Here is a 19,417-nt window from a genome sequence, read left to right as displayed (position 1 = left end):
GAAAGCATTTTTTTAAAATGACTTCAAAATTCATAGATGACAATGTAATTCTCTGAGCCCTTTCTATAACTGCCTTGTAGGAAGGAGAAAATCAGTCCTACAGCTGAAACTTCCAGATGATTATTTTAAAAACTTTTGAGATTCAGTTTTCAATGCAGGCCAAGGACTGTGGTAACATGCATTATCCCATTTTCCTCACTACGCCTATTTACAAATGAGGATTCTGAATTTGCGAGACTCTCCTGGCAAACGACGCAAAAGTTACCTTGTGGCATCTCAGACCAAGCCCGTGGCTCTGACTCAAGAGCTGAGGCTTTTAATGAGTAGCCTTATAGTCGTGTATTTTTATTTTTTAATGAATAGATTTTATTTTTAAGAACAGTTTTAGGTTTATAGAAAATTGAGCAGTTAGTACAGAGAGTTCTCCTAGGCCCATCTTCCCCTGCACATAGTTTCCCATATATTGTAGTCATTTTAAACCTTTGTTTCTGGTTATTTTGTTCTTCCACGCTTATGAAGAGTATAGTGTAGAAGTGACCCGATGGCATGCCATGATACTTGGTGTCTGACACTGCTCTGGATGTCCTCCTTTCTCCCCTCCCCCCCTTCCCCCAAGTTCCTGGTAGACAACCTCTCTGTCTCTTCCAGTTCCCTGAGAATTATGCTTTTCTGTAGCTCTGTCTGTGTGGCTCTGGGGGTCCAATGCCTTTGATTAATTTTTTTGTAACTAATGTGGAAGCCTAGGAAAAATACAGCCCTCACTGAAGATTGGAATTTAATTCAGTAGTCTTCCTGTTTGCTTTGTATATTCAAATTTTCTTCTGCTTTGCAAAGCACATCTGCTCATAAATTGAAAACCCTCTTTTGCAAAATGGCTTTTGCTGTCTTAATAGCAGATGTGTATCAGCTGTACTACTGAGATGATCAATGGTGCAGGAATTGACAAGAAGATCTGGGGAGTCATTTAGGCTGAAAAATGATCAACATCACGACACCCAGCTTTCTCTGTATATACCAGGGTAGCACTTCTAAATGTTGGACACTGTCATGGATGATGCTCGCTCTGTCCCCGGCCCACAGCTCAGGCAGAGCTCTGTAATCTGAGCATTTGGCTCCACTTTTGTGACACAGGGAGGGAAAAAGATGTTTTCAGAGATCAGACGCTGTTCACTGGCCACTTTCCTTGGTTATTTCCTGACTGTTCTTTTTATACTCTGCATAGAGGCAAAGGAATAAGTCGGGAGTAATCAGAAGGAAGTGAAAAGATTCATCTAATCACTTGGTAGATTTGTCTAGATTATGCCTTCTTTCCTCCCCAAATTGGGCATTTGGTTCAGTGCTATATAAAAACTGCCTTTAAAAATACGACTTATCCCTCCCTGCCTCAAATGTTCTACTACAAGGCAATACAAAGAATGGATTTCTTCCTTCTCCTAGTATGACAGAGTGTGGAGATCTCACACCTGCCCTCAGAATGTCAGGTTACTGTAGCCCACAGCACGGTTCTGATTTAGGGTAGAAGTCACTAATGTGTGAAGACCTCAGTCTTCCACGGGCTAGAAGTTCACTTCCAGTGCATGTTTCCTCAGAACAGGCTCAACCTTTGTTACCCTGACCCTCCTTTCTTCTCCCCCACCTGCTCCACCAAGATGTCTGTCTGTTTTTCTTCTTTTTCTTCCCCCTGCAGCTTTCTGGCTGCCTCTCTTCCTTACCCACTACCTGCCATTGTGGCTTCCTGTCTCCATTGTACCTAGTGGTCTTTACTGCCTCCTTTTTTCTTCTGGGACTTTCCTCTGCTAAGCTAGTTATAGTGTGAAATTAAGGCATATTTAAGATATTTATTGAATTTCACCTAGACACTTAAATTTATTGAATTTTGTTATAATACCGAAAACTTGGATGAGTTCACTTCCCAAAATGATAATGGTAAGTAATATGCTATGCAAATATCAATGGAATTTTCCTGTGTTCAGGCCCTTGGAGGTTATGTATTCCTTATCATTGAAACAGTGAAAGTACTAAAAAGAACTTTAAAAGTCTTTTATGAAAGTGCATGTAAGTTATCACTGGATTTTTAAAATAATCAGTTACAATATACCCTGAGGATTTGTATATTTCTGCAATTTAAATGTTATGTTTACTTGGTAAAAAGTGTTGTATATGTTAGGTGTACTATAATAACAGTGACTCAAGAAAAAGTAAATTCCAAAAGTATCCTTCTGTAATTCTCTAGGAAACAGGAGTGATGGGGTTGAATTTACCTTCAGAACTACTCAAAAACCTAAAACCTGGATCTGTATTTACCGATGAAAATTTAATTAGATGATTGTAACCAAAAACGCAGAAGCAAGGAATAAGTTTAGATCTGAGCTGAAGCTTCTTGATCCATGTATTAGGTTGGTGAAAAAGTAATTGCGGTTTCAAAGGTTAAAAATAATTGCAAAAACTGCAATTACTTTTACACCAACCTAATAATTATCTGGTTTTCAGGAAGTACTTCGGGATTTCTCATTGCTCAGCTAACCCAGTGCCCTAATCTATTGGCTGTTCATTTTAATTGAAATCAGTGCATATATAGGCTCCCTCAAAACGAAAAAGAGGCTCACTGTTACCCCCCCACACACACACCCAATCCAGAAGTGGGGGTTAAGGAAGTGCATGCTGCTGATGTTGAACCCAGTTAGACTCTGTCTCTGGAGCTCCATCTGTATACATATCCAGGGCTTACTAGGCACCTCCATCTGGATAACCAAAAGTGCCTCTTAAAGTATCCAGAACTGAACTTGTCTTTCCCTCCGGCAGCCAGCTCCCCTCTTAAATTCCCTAACTAGACAAAAGATACCACCTTTGAATGCAAAACAACAACTGACTTGTTGAGGGATTATTATGCTTCCTCCCCTCAGGCACTGTCCTAAGCACTTGAGATTCCTTATCTTTTTTTAAATCCTCCCAACAATTTATAAGATAGATACTATTATTATTCTCACCTGAAACATGCAGTAGATAGTCAGTACACATTTGTTGAATGAATGAAATCTTATTATGCAGGTGGGAAAGCAGATTGAAAAAGACTGAATCATGTGTCCCGGGTCACACTTATGATAAAATTGGGATTTTAAATTACGTATTTCTGAGCCTAAAGCCCATGCTTTTATACATGATCAAACTGCCTCTTGGGGTCAGCAGGGTGCCTGTCATCAAGCCCAGGCCTGCTTTCACAGTGATAAATTTCTCACCCCTCTTGCTCCCTGATGTTTCTGGGGGCCATCCACAGAAGCTGGAACCCAGAAGCCTGCTTGAAGAGCCAGCCTCCCCTCACTCAGTAACTAGGTCAGCCTCACCAACCTGGAATCCCTCTTCATTTACCCTCATTCTATTCTGTCCATCCTAACCTTGGAGATAGCACTTCTCCTGTCTCAGTGGTCTCTGAGCAAGCAAGCCCATCTAATTCCCCAGGCTTAGTTATTGAGATGACTTCAGACTTACCTGTGTTCTTTCTCTCTTGTGACCCCATCGCTAACCCCTTAATGCCTTCAGGAGCTCAAATTCTACATATCCCAAACTGAACCGCTGTGTATCCATTAGATATTTTGGGGTTGTTCCTTTGTTTTTGTTTTGGTGCCTCTCTGTGTGAGGCTGGCTGAGAACTCAGATGCTTGAGCCTCATTAGAATCACAAACGTGCTTTTGGCTCATTTCACTTTTAAAACCAACAAAGGCTGATGTTTGGCATTTTGGAATGTACCTGAATGCGACCTATGAGCCCACAAACGATGAGCAAACCCTAGAGTGCAAATTAACAAATCCACAAGACGATGGCTAACTGATTACTCAGTTAGATCTCAGCAGTCCATCTAAGTGGTTGCAGATAGATATTTACTTAAATTTTGAAAAACTTGAAAATTCACATTAGAAAGAGATATTTTTAAATCTGACTGACTCATTTAACAGCTGCAATACAGCATCTGCTTTCTGCCTGGGGTTGTAACCAGATCACAAGTAGTCTCTTGGCCTTCACACACTAATGATGATTATTTCTCTTCTCTATGTTTCCTGCTGCTCAGTGAGTGGGCTGCCAGAAACCCTCTGCAGCTCCCAGGGTCAGAGATGGGGAGTCTTCCACCGTGGGCACTGTTCAAACCCTCCCTAAATGGAGTTAATACAGTCATACCACCTTCCCTATCGAATTGAAAATGGAGATCATATAACGACCAGCATCATGTAGTTGTTATGAAGATTCAATACATGCAAAAACTCTTAGGACAAATGTGAGGACATAGTGAGTCACTCCGTTAATATTATATATGATTATTTTTCTTTGTAATTAAGAACTGGTAGGGACAACACATGGAGGGGCATGTTGGTTCTCATTTCAAATATTAACCCCAGAGGACTTGTAATCTAGTTGTTGTTCAATAAGAGAAGATAATACTCAGCTTTCTTATTTTGATATTAATTATTAAAATGATGGTTTTTATGATTACTTTTTTTTAGTTGTTTCTATGCTTTATCTCAATGTTTCCGCAAATACATATGCTATACAACGAATGCAAGGTTGAACGGTGTTAGTTTTAATAATAATTTATTTTAATGTGTATTAGTAAAATATATATATATATATATATATATATATATATACACACACATATATCTTGCATGTTAAACTCATGATTTCTTAGCCATCATGACCTAGGATGTAGCTGAAATTAAAAAAAGCTGTAGGTTGAAATTTATCTATGTATCTAAAATACATAACTTTATATATATATGTATATATATATACATACATATATACATATATATATATATGATGTACTTCTTTAAGATACATACAAGTATATAGGGAAAAAGGTATATATGGATATGGTAAAAATTTGTAGAGATAATAGTTTTATTTCATTTCATTCTCAGTCTTATGAAGCGGGTACCATTATTCTCTCCATTTTACAGCTGTAAAAACTGAGGTTTAAAAAGGTCCATCATTTCTGAAGTCTCTCTTAACAAGTGGTAGACCTGAGAGATTCAAACTCACCATCTTTGCTCTCTGTTATGCCACCCCTGAGGTTGTTTCTCACTTCTTCCCTCAGGAAGGCTTATTTTCTTTTAAAAGAAGTTTTTGTATGGAACTTTTATTGTTTTTTCCTTTCTGTAAAGCAAAGACATGTTTGTCCCAGAAATTTTAGAAAATACAAAGAAAGAGGGGAAAAAAATAAAAAAATATTTCTTTGTTGTGGTAAGAACACTTAAATGAAATCTACGTTTTTAACAACTCTTTAAATGTACAAAGCACAATGTACCAGCAGGTCTTTTACTTTTCTATCACAGCCCTGTAAGATGGGCCAAACAAGGACATTGAGAGAGGTCGGTGAACCCACTGGAGCCCCACAAGAGAGTACAGGCACGCCAGGACTCCTGGCTACCAGTCCCCTTCCTTGAAACCACACTGCATCACAGAGTGGGACCTGGCAAGCTCTGCCTTCCTTTGGAAGAAGTCATGTGTCCCCGGGGAACCCTCAGAAGTCACCCAAGTTTAATACTGCCCTAAGCTTCTCCCTGGTGGGGAGCAGGGTCTGTAAGTGGTGGCCTGGGCTCTGTGTACAGGATGGCAGCAGCAATGGCTGGCTCTGAATCTATGCTGGCCTCTTCTGAACAAGGGACGCAAGAATTCTGTCTACACAGAGGTACACACATACACATACACATGTACCCGCTGATTTAATTAAGCCCTTCTCAGCTCAAATGGTGAGTTTGGACAAAGAACTGAGGCGCGTGAGGCGAACGTGTTAACCACTACACTACGGATCTCACTTACATGTGGAATCTAAAGAAAAGGATAAGTGAATGAACTAATCAGAAACAGTTTCGGAGACATAGAGGAAACACTGAGGGTTGCAATATGGGAGGGGGGGTGGGGATAAGGGGAAAGGTGAGGGGATTAGAAAACAGTCGGTAACCTCAAGATGGCCACGGGGTTTTGAAAATTAATTTGGGGAACGTAATCAATAATGTTGTAAAGATTTTGTAGGGTATATGATGGACACTTGTCTCATTAGGGAGACCACCTCAGGGATGATGTAGATGCCTGATCACTGCATTGTACACCTGAAGCTGAACAATAATGAATGCCAACTATAATTTTATATATATATATGTACATACTTACAAGAAGCGGAGTACAGCATTAGGAACAGAGACAGTGGAAATGTAATGGCTCTGTGCGATGTCATTGGGATAGTGGATGGGGGGACGGGGGTTCACACAGTGTGAGGGATATAAATGATAAACGTCTAAGTATTACTTTGTCTTGTGTACCTGCAACTAATAAAAAAATTAAAAAAAAAAAAAGAACTGAGGCGCTACCAAATTATGAGTGTTTGACTCTGTTGGTTTGCAGCCTGCCGCTTTGGGATCTTTCTGGCTCACCGCTTCCTTCAGTGGTGAGTTGGGGGGAAGGGGGATCTGTTAATTAGACAGCGCTAGTAAATTATTCGAGTGCCCTGTGGAAGCAGATGCCATGTAAATGGAGGTTTACAGTTCTCATGGCAGTGCAGTTGAAAAGAGCTATTCATAATGATGTGTGATTCTGTGAAGTTACACCTCAGGACTCTGGCTTTCAGAAGCTGAACTCTCTTTCTCGCCTCTACCTCAGTCATATGGCTGGGAACCCAAAGTGCCTCCATTTGGGTTTAATGAAACAACACCAAGAGACTCATGTTGGTTTACACCCCAGGGCCACAGTCAAGCTGAAGAGTTGAAAGCCTCAGACCTTTCTCATTTCAAGAAAAATATGCCAGTCCCAGGTGCTTGCTAGAGATTCTTTTCTTCCTTACTATTGTCATCTAAAGGTACTACCCAGAAACAGGTAATGAATAAAATGCATTTCTTTTTAGATGGTTTAAGCCTAATGGTCTAAGAAAAGGATTTGGTAAGGAACCTGTATGTCTCCTGGTGGGTTTTAAAGGTGACTTTTAGTGTATGCTGTGATTTATTGGTTAGTCACCTTTATTCCTGTTACTCCTGAGGGCTCCTGCAAAACCACAGTGTTTTCTGGGTAAATTATTCTTAGCAAGGGTGTTCCCTTGTGAGTTGTCTCAGTTGCAGCAGCACCCCTTGCCTGTGGGGCTGGGCCCTGGCGTTCATCGAGCTCCAACGCTTCCTCAGCCCTCCTCCTGTTCATTTCTGACCAGCCAGAAATGGTGTCAGTGAGCTTCAGAGGCACAATAGGGGGTGTTATCCACCCTCCCAGTCTACAGCTGAACAGGGAAGAAGCCAACTGAACACACACCAGGACCTAATCAGGCCTTTGATGTTACACAAAGCAACTTGCATTTCAAGTTCTAGAGAACGTGAGCGATTTCCAAACCTACTTAAGATTCATCTGGTACCAAATTGTGCTCCATGTTTATTTTGGAAAAGTGGATTGTCAGTATTTTCAGATTCTGCTTATTCACCCAGAAAATCTTTGTTTTCCTCTCTTTGGGGTAGTAGGAGTAAGAGAAAACCTTGGGTTGTCCTGACTTGTTTGCTGGGCAGAATTGAGGAGGAGTTTGTTTTGGCTGCTTCTTGAATAACTCTGTACAGAGCCCCCTGATGGAGATACTCTTATCCTGGCCACCCTGACTCTGTGTCCTAATGCTCCTCACTTTTGTGCCCTCACCTCTGTAGCAGAGGGTGCCCACTTCTAGACTGACCCTGGGGTGGGAAACTAATGAGCTCATTTAAAAGGGGAATGAATGATCACAGTGAGAATTTAGGCACAGAGCTCCCTAAGCTGGGAAGAGGGTTTGGAGCAGGTTATGTTCTTGTTTTTTTGTTTTTGTCTAAAATAAAATGCTACATAAAATTCTGGAGAAGAAACAGAATCATTCCTAATTTTACCATGCTTTGCAGCTTCTTTGATCTTTTAGTGCATTTATTTGTTCATATAAATCTTTGCTTTTTTATATAAAGGGGAATCATTACCGTTTTGTTTTAAAATCTGTTGTTTTCGTTTAGCATGTTCTGCACGTCGTTCCATATTGATAAGAAAAATTCTGCATCATTTTTAATGACTGCTGAGTAATTTTCTGTCTAGGGATTCTTATCTTCCTCCTTCATTTTCTCCTCCCTCTCCCTTCACTGGCAATTCTGTTTTTTCTTTCTCACAAGCTATCTTTGCTCCAGCTCCATTTTATTGTTTCCTTTTTTCACTTAATATTTTGTAATATACTCTCCAACCTTTGCAAATAATATGAAAGAAAATGTTTGCAGTTTTGGACTATGCTGACTCTATAACTCATATTGAAATAATTTGTTTCCATTTTATTTTTGTTGGTGGCTTTGTATTTTTTTTTTAATCCAGGTTCTGTGAGAACAAATATGAGAGTATTTTGAAAGCCTTTCACATCCCCAGAAGGAAGAAATGACAAAGAGGCAAGACATTATAATGAATGCTGATGATCTTTATTTAGGAACATGACAGCTTCAAGCCCTCTGTCACTTCTGTCTTGATGATTTATCTTGTTTCTTCAGACCCTGCGCCAGTCCACAGTGACGGGCAGAATGGAGCAGACAGTGCACCAGAAGACCTCCAATCTGCGGGGACCAGCAGGCTGCTCTATCACATCACTGATGGTGACAACCCACTGCTGTCACCACGATGCTCCATCTTCAGCCAAAGCCAGAGATTCAACTTAGACCCTGAATCAGCCCCTTCTCCACCCAGCACTCAGCAGTTTATGATGTAAGAAAACCTTGTTTTGCTATTATCTTCAATTCATAATTGTTTTTTTTTTAATACTACATTGACAAACTACAATGAAGTGTGTGTCTGAAAGAATGCAGACATGCCTACTAAATACAGCTGCCAAGACTCTAACAATAAATGGCAAAACTCAGTGTACTTTCTGGTTGGGAATGCTGTTTCAGGCCTTATTATCTCAGCAGGACATGGTCATGAGATACAGGCTACCCCAGAGCTTGAATGTTTGAACCTTTTTGGTGACATGAACAGTGTCCTAAGTAAGCATATATATGTGCAAATATTGGGAATATCATTCTTAATGAGCTCAATACGCTTCCCATGTCCAACAAGTTGGCCTTAGCGGATGGATTGTGGCAACTCTTAGTCGTCTACCTCAGTTTCTTCTTAGATTCTAGAAAGGCTTACAATAGCTGACCCCGCAAAGAAAAAGTGCGGAACTGTATGTTCTTTCCTTTTCTTTTTTCTTTTTTGTAAATTCTACAAGTAATTGTGATGCGTAGCTAAAATGAGATACCCTTGGCTTAAATACATGCAGGAAATTTCTAGTTTCTCCTTAATAGCTCCTGCTGCTACTCATGAACTTATTCAAACCTGGGTCCATGGACTCTATATGGATAGACTTAAGGGAGTTAACATATTATTGCTATTGAAAAGTGTGTGTCATGTGAGAGGGTAAATGCATTTTCTGGAGAGGAGGCCCATTCCTTTCATCAGATTTGCAAAGGCTCTGTTATGTCAAGGCAAATTAATTACTCATCTAAATCTTCCTTGAAAACGTTGGTAGGTGTGCAATCTATTGAGGATAATACTACAACAAGGCTGTCTCTTTTTAGTCTTAAACTGGTCTCCACCAAGCTTTCGGAAATGCATTTCCTGGACCAATATTCTGACATTTGTATACTAAAGTCCCTGATCGCATTTGCCCATAATGGAGCTCTGTGATCTGGGGTCTCCATTGATGAGCAGATGCTACCATCATAGACTCATCAAATAATGACCCATCGCCTGGACTTCTCTGGTAATCCAGGGAGCAGTGTTTACTGGAAGACCATCGTTTTTGATGATTCTTTCCCACCCTGTAACCATTGCAGGCCCCGAAGTTCTTCACGGTGCAGCTGTGGGGATGGTAAGGAGCCACAGACAATTGCTCAGCTCACCAAGCACATCCAGAGCCTCAAACGGAAAATTCGGAAATTTGAAGAAAAATTTGAACAAGAAAAGAAATACCGGGTAAAGACAGTGGGGTTTAAAATAAGAGTGTGGATTGTGTCAAGAGGTGTATGGACTTTTCTGTCCTTCCTTTCTGGGTACCCCTCTGTACCAGGGGACAGCTGTGTTCCCATTGGCCAACCCAGGACCTATCATCACTTGAGTTCCCGTCCTTGGTCTGTCTTGTTTTCACATGCTGTCAGTTGATATTTCCTAGTAATTAATTACAACTCTTCTTTTCAAATTGATTTGATTATTGATCTTCGCCCCGCCCCCTTTCCCCCCAAGGAAACTTAGCATCCCTAGAGTTCTGAGGACTGAAATTTGTAAAGCTTTTGAATTATGGTCTTATTTTTTCTTTAACCCTTTCCCATTTGCATTTTTATAACAACCTAATAAGCACCCAAAGGGCAGAATCTCTAACTACAGAACAAAATGAGGGAGAGGGAGTTTTCTTTGACATGAAAGTACTCCCTGGTTGATGGATGAGACCTCTCAAGTGACCTCTGTTCATGCCACTCATAAGAACAAACCCTGACTCATCCTTTCCTGTCAGAGAGACACTGGCTTCATGCTGGTGTTGAAGTGTGCAATAGTGAACCTTTTTCTTCTTACCTAAGAAACGATAGAGTCAGAGGTACGTGTCTTGATAGCTACTGCTAGTTTTATGTATTTCCTTTAGTGGTGACCATGGCGAGGAGAAAATCATATTCATGTAGAATTGCACAAAGATATTGGGTCTTTGGCAGAGGGCCCAGAACAATTTGTTGTTAGAATAAAAGAGAACAGGGAATAATGTCTCATATATCTTGAAATATTTAAAGGCTCACTAAGCACTTGGTACAGAGGTAATGGACAAGTCGCTGTGTGAGTGTGGGAAAGTTCTGAGGCAGGAGGTGAGAGTGGGTAATATACCTCTCTCCTGTTCCTCCTGGCGTGTGTTTCCCACAATGGCTTCAAATTCACTAAAAGCGGGGCTTTCAGGAGCAGTTTTTAGCACTGCAAAATGGAAGGATAAATCAGATTGACGTTGAGGACAAGCTAAGTTAGGATGTTGAAGATTCTTCTCTTTACAGAGCAGGAGGGTGCTCTACACATTGGAAATGCAGATAAGGAAACTGAGGCCCAGGGAAAACTTATAACTTGCCTAAGGTAGTTATGCTCTATCAGCTCAAGCTTGGGTGGTAGATTAAAGATGAGTAGGTTTTGCAATGGAGGAGCAGAAATAAAATTCATAAGTGTCTACATTTTGAAAGCTCCAGGTACCCTGAGAGAAGCTGAATTTCCCTGTTTGCTGCTGGAGTGTTGCTGGACCTGTGAAGCCCTCACATTTCAAACTGTAGGGTAACAAGTACGGGTTCCATTCCAAGGGCCTGTTAATAATTCTCACCTAGCAGTTCTTGAATCGGATTGATGTGGATTTGAATCCAGCACAACCACTTAGGAATTTTGTAACTTTGGACTTGCCACTTTACCTTTCTGATTCTCAGTTTACCCATCTGTAAAGTGGAGTTAATATTAGTAGTGACTTCTGAAATGTGTGCGTATTAAATGAGGGAGTGTTGGCACAAAGGAAGTAAGTGGTCCTAGACATTAACCTTTGAATCTATTTGAGTGCTATTTGAACAGGCTATCTCATGGCAGCTTCTGCCTTATCAGAAAATGAAGGGAAATTATACACATGTACATTACTTCTCCACTGGACTTTTCTGCCTGCAGCCATAGACCCTAGATTACTTTTCTTAGCTCTAATGGCCACTCATCAGCTGCCTTTTTTGGAAGAGAATTTCTCCTGGTACCTTTTTCCCTTGTCAAGAGAAACTTTACAGCCAGAGCAGACAAATGCCCACACACTTAAACACTCATACATGCAAATGGATTGATCCAGCATCCGTTGTAAAAAAGGCTTCATGGGCATCGCTGCCTCGGTGTGTGGGAATTTTTGGAGTAATCAGAACCTTCCATGTCTCAGGAAACAGGGCTTCTCCTCACCCTTCCTGTCAGCGTGCCAGGCTGGGCTTAAAGGTTTGACAGGTCAGGGGGCTTTAATTGGTTGCTGTGTGTAAGGCTTTCCTTTCTGGCAGCCTGACTGTGAAATTAATAGGGCCTATTGCTAATTTCTAAATCTGAGCTCCTGCCAGGCGTCTCTGCAAGTGTGATGCCCTAGTACAACATACATCTTTCCCTCTCTGTTGAATGTAACCATTTCACGTTCCTATCCCAAACCATGTTTATTCCCTTCAATTGATTTTACATTTAACTATCATTAAACTTGTGGATCTGAAAAAGGCTGCTTTGGCCAGACGTCCACTTCCAGCGGAATTAGAAAATCTTAGATTAGAAGGGGTCAGCCAGTCTTGTTTCTTGTTTGGCCATGGAAGACACTGAGGCCCAGAGAAGGGAAGCGTCTTCCCCAGAATCACACAGCAAAGAATTGATCTAGCCAAGATAACAGCTCAGGTCTTTGCATTCCTAATCCAGGAATCTTTCTGAAGTGTCTTTTGAACCGTTTTGGCAAACCCAAAATCTGGTCCAGTGTTATCCTCAGTTATATGACTTGGGAGCCCCATCTTAATTGCGTTGAACAAAAACTACACTGTGCAGTTTCTGGGTGTAGGGCCCTTGGGTGTCTATTAAACTGGAATTATTCAGTTCAGAAATTAGAAGGCTTGAAGATCCACAGCTTGTGTAGGACAACTTTCCATGTGATGTGAAAGCTGCCATCCTTGAGAGCTTGATTTAACCTCCCTTGAATGCTCCCCTAGGAGTAAGGAAATAAACAAAGAATCATTTCAGAAAATTTCAGGCTTTGAAATATTTTGTCAGAAAATTCAGCCTTACATTTCTAAGTCCAGTTCGTAGTAGTGAAAGGTCATTGCTTAGGGTCTTAGACTTTTGTTGTTGTTTTTAACAGTATGTCAAAAGATGGCCTTAACTCTGAGGCGCACGTGCAGTGAAAAAGACGTTCCAGAGAATGTGATGTATTTTCAGACCCAAGTGGAGAATTCTGTGAGGATGTAGGGTAACCAAATGTAAAATATGGGACTGTCGTATAACCAGATTGCTACCCAAAGCCAAAGCACTCGACCGTATGTGAAGGAAGGAGCATAATGCATCATTCTAGCCCACCATGGACAGGAGCAGGCTAAGCTATGCATGTTGCAGGTGTGCCCACTTGTGTCACTCTCGATGGTCCCGAAAACAGGGCTGTCCTAGCATCCTCTCTGAGCTCCCCTAGGAAACATATCACTGTCATTTTCCTTCCATCATCTTTTCCATTCTGATTTTAAAGTGTATGGTTTTTACATCATGCTAGAAAGTGACAGAACCATGTCTTATGGTTCACAATTAATGTACCTAATGCCAGGTATATTTGATGAGCCTGTCAATCAAGCCCTGTTTTTCCCTTTGACCTCTCCCTATGCCTCTCTCTCACCAATACCTTGTTGATGTTACATGGATTTAGTGGATCGTTCAGGAAACACGGCAGACCCCTTAGACTTGGTCCCTAACAGTGCACACATTTCTGGCTGTTAGTATGATGTTTATGATTGTGTCATCTTAAGCACTACTGGATAGTCCCTTGTATAACGTCAATTCAAAGTAACCGCTGATCTTCTTGAACCTGCATTTAAGTTACAGGGGTGGCCTCAAGTCTTTTAAGAAAATTTCTTAGTGATCTGTGCGGGTAGAGGCTAAGTATGTTTGGCTATCCTTCTCTCCTAGTGTCTCTTTTCTGTAGAAAATTCACTTTTATGCTGGGAGAGGAAAGGCAGTAATCAAGGCGAATGATTTGTGTTAACAAATCTTCTAAACTGTAAAAATCTATTGTTATTGCCACAACACCTATCTCAGTGAGATTAGCGACTTGGTAGGACATATCTACACCTACACATTTGTTGGCAAAGATCTATTCAGTGGTCCTTTGAAGGTCTGGTAGAAACACTATTACGTATCATCACTGCCAGTAATAACAATAATATTTGCAATTCTAGCTAACACATCTATAGTGTTTAGCATATGCCTAGACCTATTTTCAGTGTTTTGCATATATCAACCCATTTATCCCTTACAGCAACCCTCTGAGGAAGATGCTGTTATAATCCTTATTTGATAGATGAAACGGAGGCACAGAAAGACTAAATGATTTGCTCGAGGTCACACACATATAATTGTTTCATGTTAATATCAGTGCAGTAGGATATTGCATGTGTAAACAGGGAGAGGATTGGAAGTCTGGGTATCCCCCTAACTTACTGACTTCTCAGACTATTGTTGGGTTTTAGAAATCCTGGGGTCTCCTAACTTCAGTTTGGAGGATATGACTGACAGGAGCTTAAGTTTCTAGGTTGTTCCCCAGGCAGGTGGTCATAAGCCACGCATGGGAACACAGGCAAGTAGCAGTGCCGTCATCCGTATCCACATAAAGAAAGGCCTGGCAATGAGGTGTGGGGTGTGGTGGCCCACGAAGTGACTGAGGTTAGACTATAAGGGGTATTGACATGGTTAGGACTCTGAAACATGGTGGGTGACCAGGCATGTTTAGAAACAATGTCCGTGACAAGTATGAAAGTGTGGAGGATGTTAAGAATGTTTGCTTTGTGTTTCAGAAGCAGCTCCATCAGCTAGAGTTTTTATGCCTCATTTTTTCTCCCAGCTTTTTATGTTTTTTTCCTGAACTGTCTTTGTGTGCCTCAGCTGTTTAAACATTTTGTTTTTCTTTGTCTCTCTTTCTTTCCCTCCCTCCCTTCCCTTCCTTCCCTCCTCCGTTCTATCCCCATTTTCCCCTCCTTCTGTAGCCTTCACATGGTGACAAGACTTCTAATCCTGAAGTCCTGAAATGGATGAATGATTTGGCTAAAGGTCGTAAACAGCTCAAAGGTAAAGCCAGCCAAGGGTCTCTTTTCTGAGAAAAGCAGCAGCTAAAATCATGATAATGTGTTCCAGGGTGTTCCTGATTTTTTCCCACCTATGCCCTCTTTCGCCATGTCTCCCCCTAGATTGGAGGCCCCATCTTGAAATAAAGGGTCCTGGGCCCCCTTCATTGTTTGGCTCCATTTCATAAATCTTTTTATAAAGAGACTGAGGAAGTCCAGACTCCCAAGTGGACTGATTTAACTAAGGGCCAGGAACATTTCAACATGTGGAGTATTAACTCCACCACGTTATTGGATTCTTGGATGTTAGAAACACAAGATGCCTGAGAAGCCCTTCATGCCACAATCATTGAACAGATGAGGACATTTATGCCCAGAGAGGGGGGCAATTTGCGTAGCTGGGAAGTGATGAGCTAGGTGTAATACTCGGTTCTCTTCCCTCCTAATCCAGTGTTCTTCTTTCTCTATCTCTCTGGAGGTGGTGGTGTGAGTGTTAATTAACTCTAACATCCATTTTAAAGGACTATGGTTATTTACCAATAACAATTTATTTTCCTCCTCTCTCCACACTCATTTCAATACTTACAAACATAGGAATTTCCCCAAATTTCTAGAAGAATGGTGATTAAAAAACTGGAAGAGAATATTAATTCAGTGGTATTAAACTGTAATGATGTAGCAGGTTTATAAAATAGGCAGTGTTTAAACACCAAGTCTCACCAAAACCAAACATCAAACAAAATGAGTGAGGTCATTGAGAAATCAAGATAAATAACCTCACTGAAATGACCAGTCCTCTAACATATTCTGAAATGTCGTTCCCTGATAAGTCCCAGGTGGCTGTTTTAATTATATAGGTTGATATAAAGCCACATTGCAATAATGGTGATTGCTGGATTTTAAAAGCTTGTATTAAGACAGAATTGTGAAATCCGTCAAGTTGGGGCTGGCAGTTGCATCTCTCCTTTTCCATCTCTCCTGTATTTCCTGAGTCTGAATGTATAATGCCTTCCAGAAGGACTTGCATTTCTACAGGGACTACAAAACTTTCAAAACCCAAGGAAATGAATCTTTGAATGTAGAATTTGGGGCCAGGTACCACTGGTCTTCTTCCAGAATTCCTACTCTAAAATTTAGACCACTGAATTACTTCCACACATGATCCTCCGTCTCCTTGAGATCCCAGCCTCCATGAAATCCCTCTGGTTTCACATCTGATTGGCAGCTTATGCTGTTGGCCCTCGTTATTAAGGCTGCCTTTGACCCATGGAAAGCCATCATCAGCACTGTTTATTTCCATTGACTTGGCATCAGGGAAGGGAATTCCTGAAAGGCTCTCTGCTCTTATTAGGGCCAATGAGTTTTCCTTACTCATGGTAACTCATGGCATTTGTCTTAGAACTAAAGCTGAAGCTGTCGGAGGAACGAGGAAGTGCTCCCAAAGGCCCACCGAGAAACCTGTCTTGTGAGCAAACCATGGTCCCCAGAGAGAATGGGAAGCCGGAAGCTGTGGGCCCTGAGCCGAGCTCCTCTGGAGAGGAGACTTCGGATGCTGTACTGACATCCTTGACGGAGAAGAGAGAGCAGCTTCCCTCTCAGGAAGATTCTAAGGTATCTTACCACATTTCCACAGGGCCCCGACATTCCACACAGGGCCGGCGAGGTCATGGTTTTGACCAATTTATCAGAACACTTTGGCACCACATCAACATCTTTAGGAGGCTGGCTCTGACATTTCAGTCAGAGGAGTTTCTAGTGGGCTATTGTCCATGATCTGTGGGTGTTGTTACCTGATTCCAGGATGTGCTGACAGGAGGTCATAGCGCTGCCTGTTGATGGGATGCAATAGGCAGACACGACAGTATATCATATCCCTTTCTCCCCCAGTTTCCCGACATATTAGCAAATGAACCCAAGACGAGGATTACAATCCCATCTTGCTATGTTTCGTTAAAAAGTAAAGTAGGAATGAGGTATAAATAGTAAGGAAAGTGGTAAAGAGAGGTAGAGTTTCTTGAGGAGTGTTAGGTAAGAAGTCTAATAATTTCAGCTTTAGACATGTTCGTTTTGACATCCAGATAGAGTTGTCAATGAGGCATTTGGATAGATGAGCCTGGAGCTCAAAGAAACGATTTGTTACATTTTCCAAAGAAGAAGATGAGAGCTGTTAGCATTTACCTGGTTAATCCCTTCTCATCTTTCATATCTGTGATACATTATTTCACTTACGTTAAGGAACCTTCTAGATTCTCGACTTTTGTGATAGCCAGTGGATAAGTGGATAACCTCTGTGTCTATATGTTTCCATATTCAAGTGCATCTGTGGTTTTCCACCCTTCAGTACCGCTAAGGGTCTTCCCTGTATTTTATAGTCACCTTGCCCACATCTATAAAAGCAGCTTGGTTAATACTGAAGTCCTAATTCTATGTTCTACTCAATTGACTCGGGCAGGTGGGGATGAGTTGGGACTCAGAGTAGGATTCAGCACTTCCTAACCATGTACACTTGGCAAGTGAACCAATTCTCTGAGATTCAACTTCCTCATCTATAAAATACAGATAATACTTTACTTATCCAATTGTGACAATAAAGGGAGAGGCCTGGTGACTGGTGGATGATCGTTCTTTGCAAAAGATTTGAGTGCCTGCTATATATTACGAACTGTGATTCATGCTGGATATTACAAATAAACAAGATACAGAAGTCATTGCTCTCACGGAGCTCATGTTCTTCTGGGAGCTGGGCTACAGCAAACAACTCAAATGAAATTATTAGAGACTTTGATAAATACCGGGCAAATTAAACAGATGTCATAGAAACTAATAAATATGGCTTCTACTTTACATAGGGTGATTAGGAAGGCCAATAAGACATTTAATAAAGAAGAATCAGCAGGCCAAGAGAGTAGCAAAGAGTGTCTAGACATATGGAACCGCAAGTATAAAGGCCTGGAAGGAAGAGATTGTGTGTACTTGGACTCCTCAGGTCTGAGGGCTTGAGCCTAGGACGACATGACATATAGTCAGAAAGATAAATCCAGGCCCATCACACAGGACCTTGTAGGCTATAGAGAGCGTTGGGAAGTTGTTCCATGGCTGTAAGCAGGAAAGTGACATGGTGTCACTTACATTGAAAAGATCTTTCTGATTGCTGTGTGGAGAGTAAATCATAGGAGGAAAGAGAGGATAAAATGGGTGGCTTGGACTAGCATGGTAGACTTGAAGATGGAAAGAAATAGACCTATTCAAAGTATACTTTGGATAGAATCAAAAGGGCATGCTGAATCCCTGGGTGGGAAGGAGTGAAGGAAAGGATGGTCAAGGGTCCGTTACTGAGATGGGGAAAACTAGAGGAGAGGCAGATTGGGGGTGGGAGTGAAAACTCAAGAGGTCCAATTTAGACATGTTAATTTTAAGATCTTTGAGGAATAGGGTAATCACTTCTGGGTCCCAGGGTATCCACTGAGCACTGGAAATTAATGGATCATCCCAGGGGTTTGATATCAGTGCCTATTTATGTCCTTTTTCCTTTGGAAAATCTTGAATTGGTGCTGGCACGTAGACCCATTTTATTGCCCTTTCAGAGAACTATAAGTGGGATCGCATGCACAGCACACATTACCAAATAGATGAGCAATGGCAGTTGCTTCTCCTGTCCCTTTATCAGTGCAGCATCTTCAAGGAGGGAAGCAGATTTTTAAAAAGGATACTTCATTGTATTTTTTAACATTAAATAAAAGTTTAATAACTGACTGGTGGGTTGCTGTGCATTGGGAGAGGGAAGGCTTTTAAAGGTAAAGGGCACCAAAAGGAATATCCCACAAACTTTTTCTGTCTACTTACCTGTTTTGTTTTGTTTTAAATTAATTTGTTGAATAGGTAATGCTTTCTCACATAGTTCAATGAGGAAAATATAAAAGGTTACACAGTAGTCTCTTCCCCATCCCATCTGTCAGCAAAAGCTCTGAGGTCTCCCACCCCCAAGCAGGTAACTATTGTTATTAACCTCTTTACCCTTTTGGAGTTTCTATGTAAAGCATATATCAGAAATATCAATATACGAGTACACTCTTAATGAGCTCCCTTTCAACAAAAGATAGCAGTCTATGCGACTTTATATTCTTTTTCACTTTATGTCTTCTGGATAGCTTTTCATATCAAGACGCAGAGAGTTTCTCATTTTTTTTACTATTTTTAAACTGTATTCTTTAATAGCATCATGGTATTCTTTTATTTAGCATTGATAGTAATCTCAAGTCAACTAGTTTGATAGCTTAAGTTTAGTACACCTGACTTTGCCAGGCACATTTGTGTATGATAAGGGATTAAAAGCGATCCTCATTCTTTCTGCATATTAAGAATCTAAGGTTCAGAGATTACAGAATTTTCCATTTTAAAAATAGTGTGTAGTGTTGAAGCTGAACTCATGTCGCCTGATTTCGAGGCCAGTAGTAATCTGGAATCCCCTGCTTAGAAGTCTAAATTGGGCAAACCATCCTTTTCAGCTGCTTTGTATGATTGTGTTCAGTACTGACTTTCCATGTGGTTTGACTGGTTAGTTCAGATGGTCTGACTTGTTCCACGTCTCC

The 19,417-nt window shown here is 41.0% G+C and overlaps 1 protein-coding gene across 7 annotated transcripts in view; it reads left to right on the top strand.

Moving 5' to 3' along the window:
- Positions 1-19,417, top strand: part of FAM13C (family with sequence similarity 13 member C) — a 110,551-nt gene that overhangs the window by 80,219 nt on the left and 10,915 nt on the right. For all 7 annotated transcript variants that reach the window (XM_081073596.1, XM_081073600.1, XM_081073599.1 and 4 more), the window contains 4 exons: positions 8,511-8,721; positions 9,834-9,972; positions 14,751-14,832; positions 16,228-16,439. In XM_081073596.1, coding sequence (XP_080929722.1) covers positions 8,511-8,721; positions 9,834-9,972; positions 14,751-14,832; positions 16,228-16,439 — 644 coding nt within the window. The remainder of the gene's footprint in view (positions 1-8,510; positions 8,722-9,833; positions 9,973-14,750; positions 14,833-16,227; positions 16,440-19,417) is intronic.

This window comes from Rhinolophus hipposideros (genome assembly GCF_964194185.1).
Source record: "Rhinolophus hipposideros genome assembly, chromosome: 15".
Taxonomy (NCBI): domain Eukaryota; kingdom Metazoa; phylum Chordata; class Mammalia; order Chiroptera; family Rhinolophidae; genus Rhinolophus; species Rhinolophus hipposideros.
This window is presented reverse-complemented; position numbering and strand designations above follow the sequence as displayed.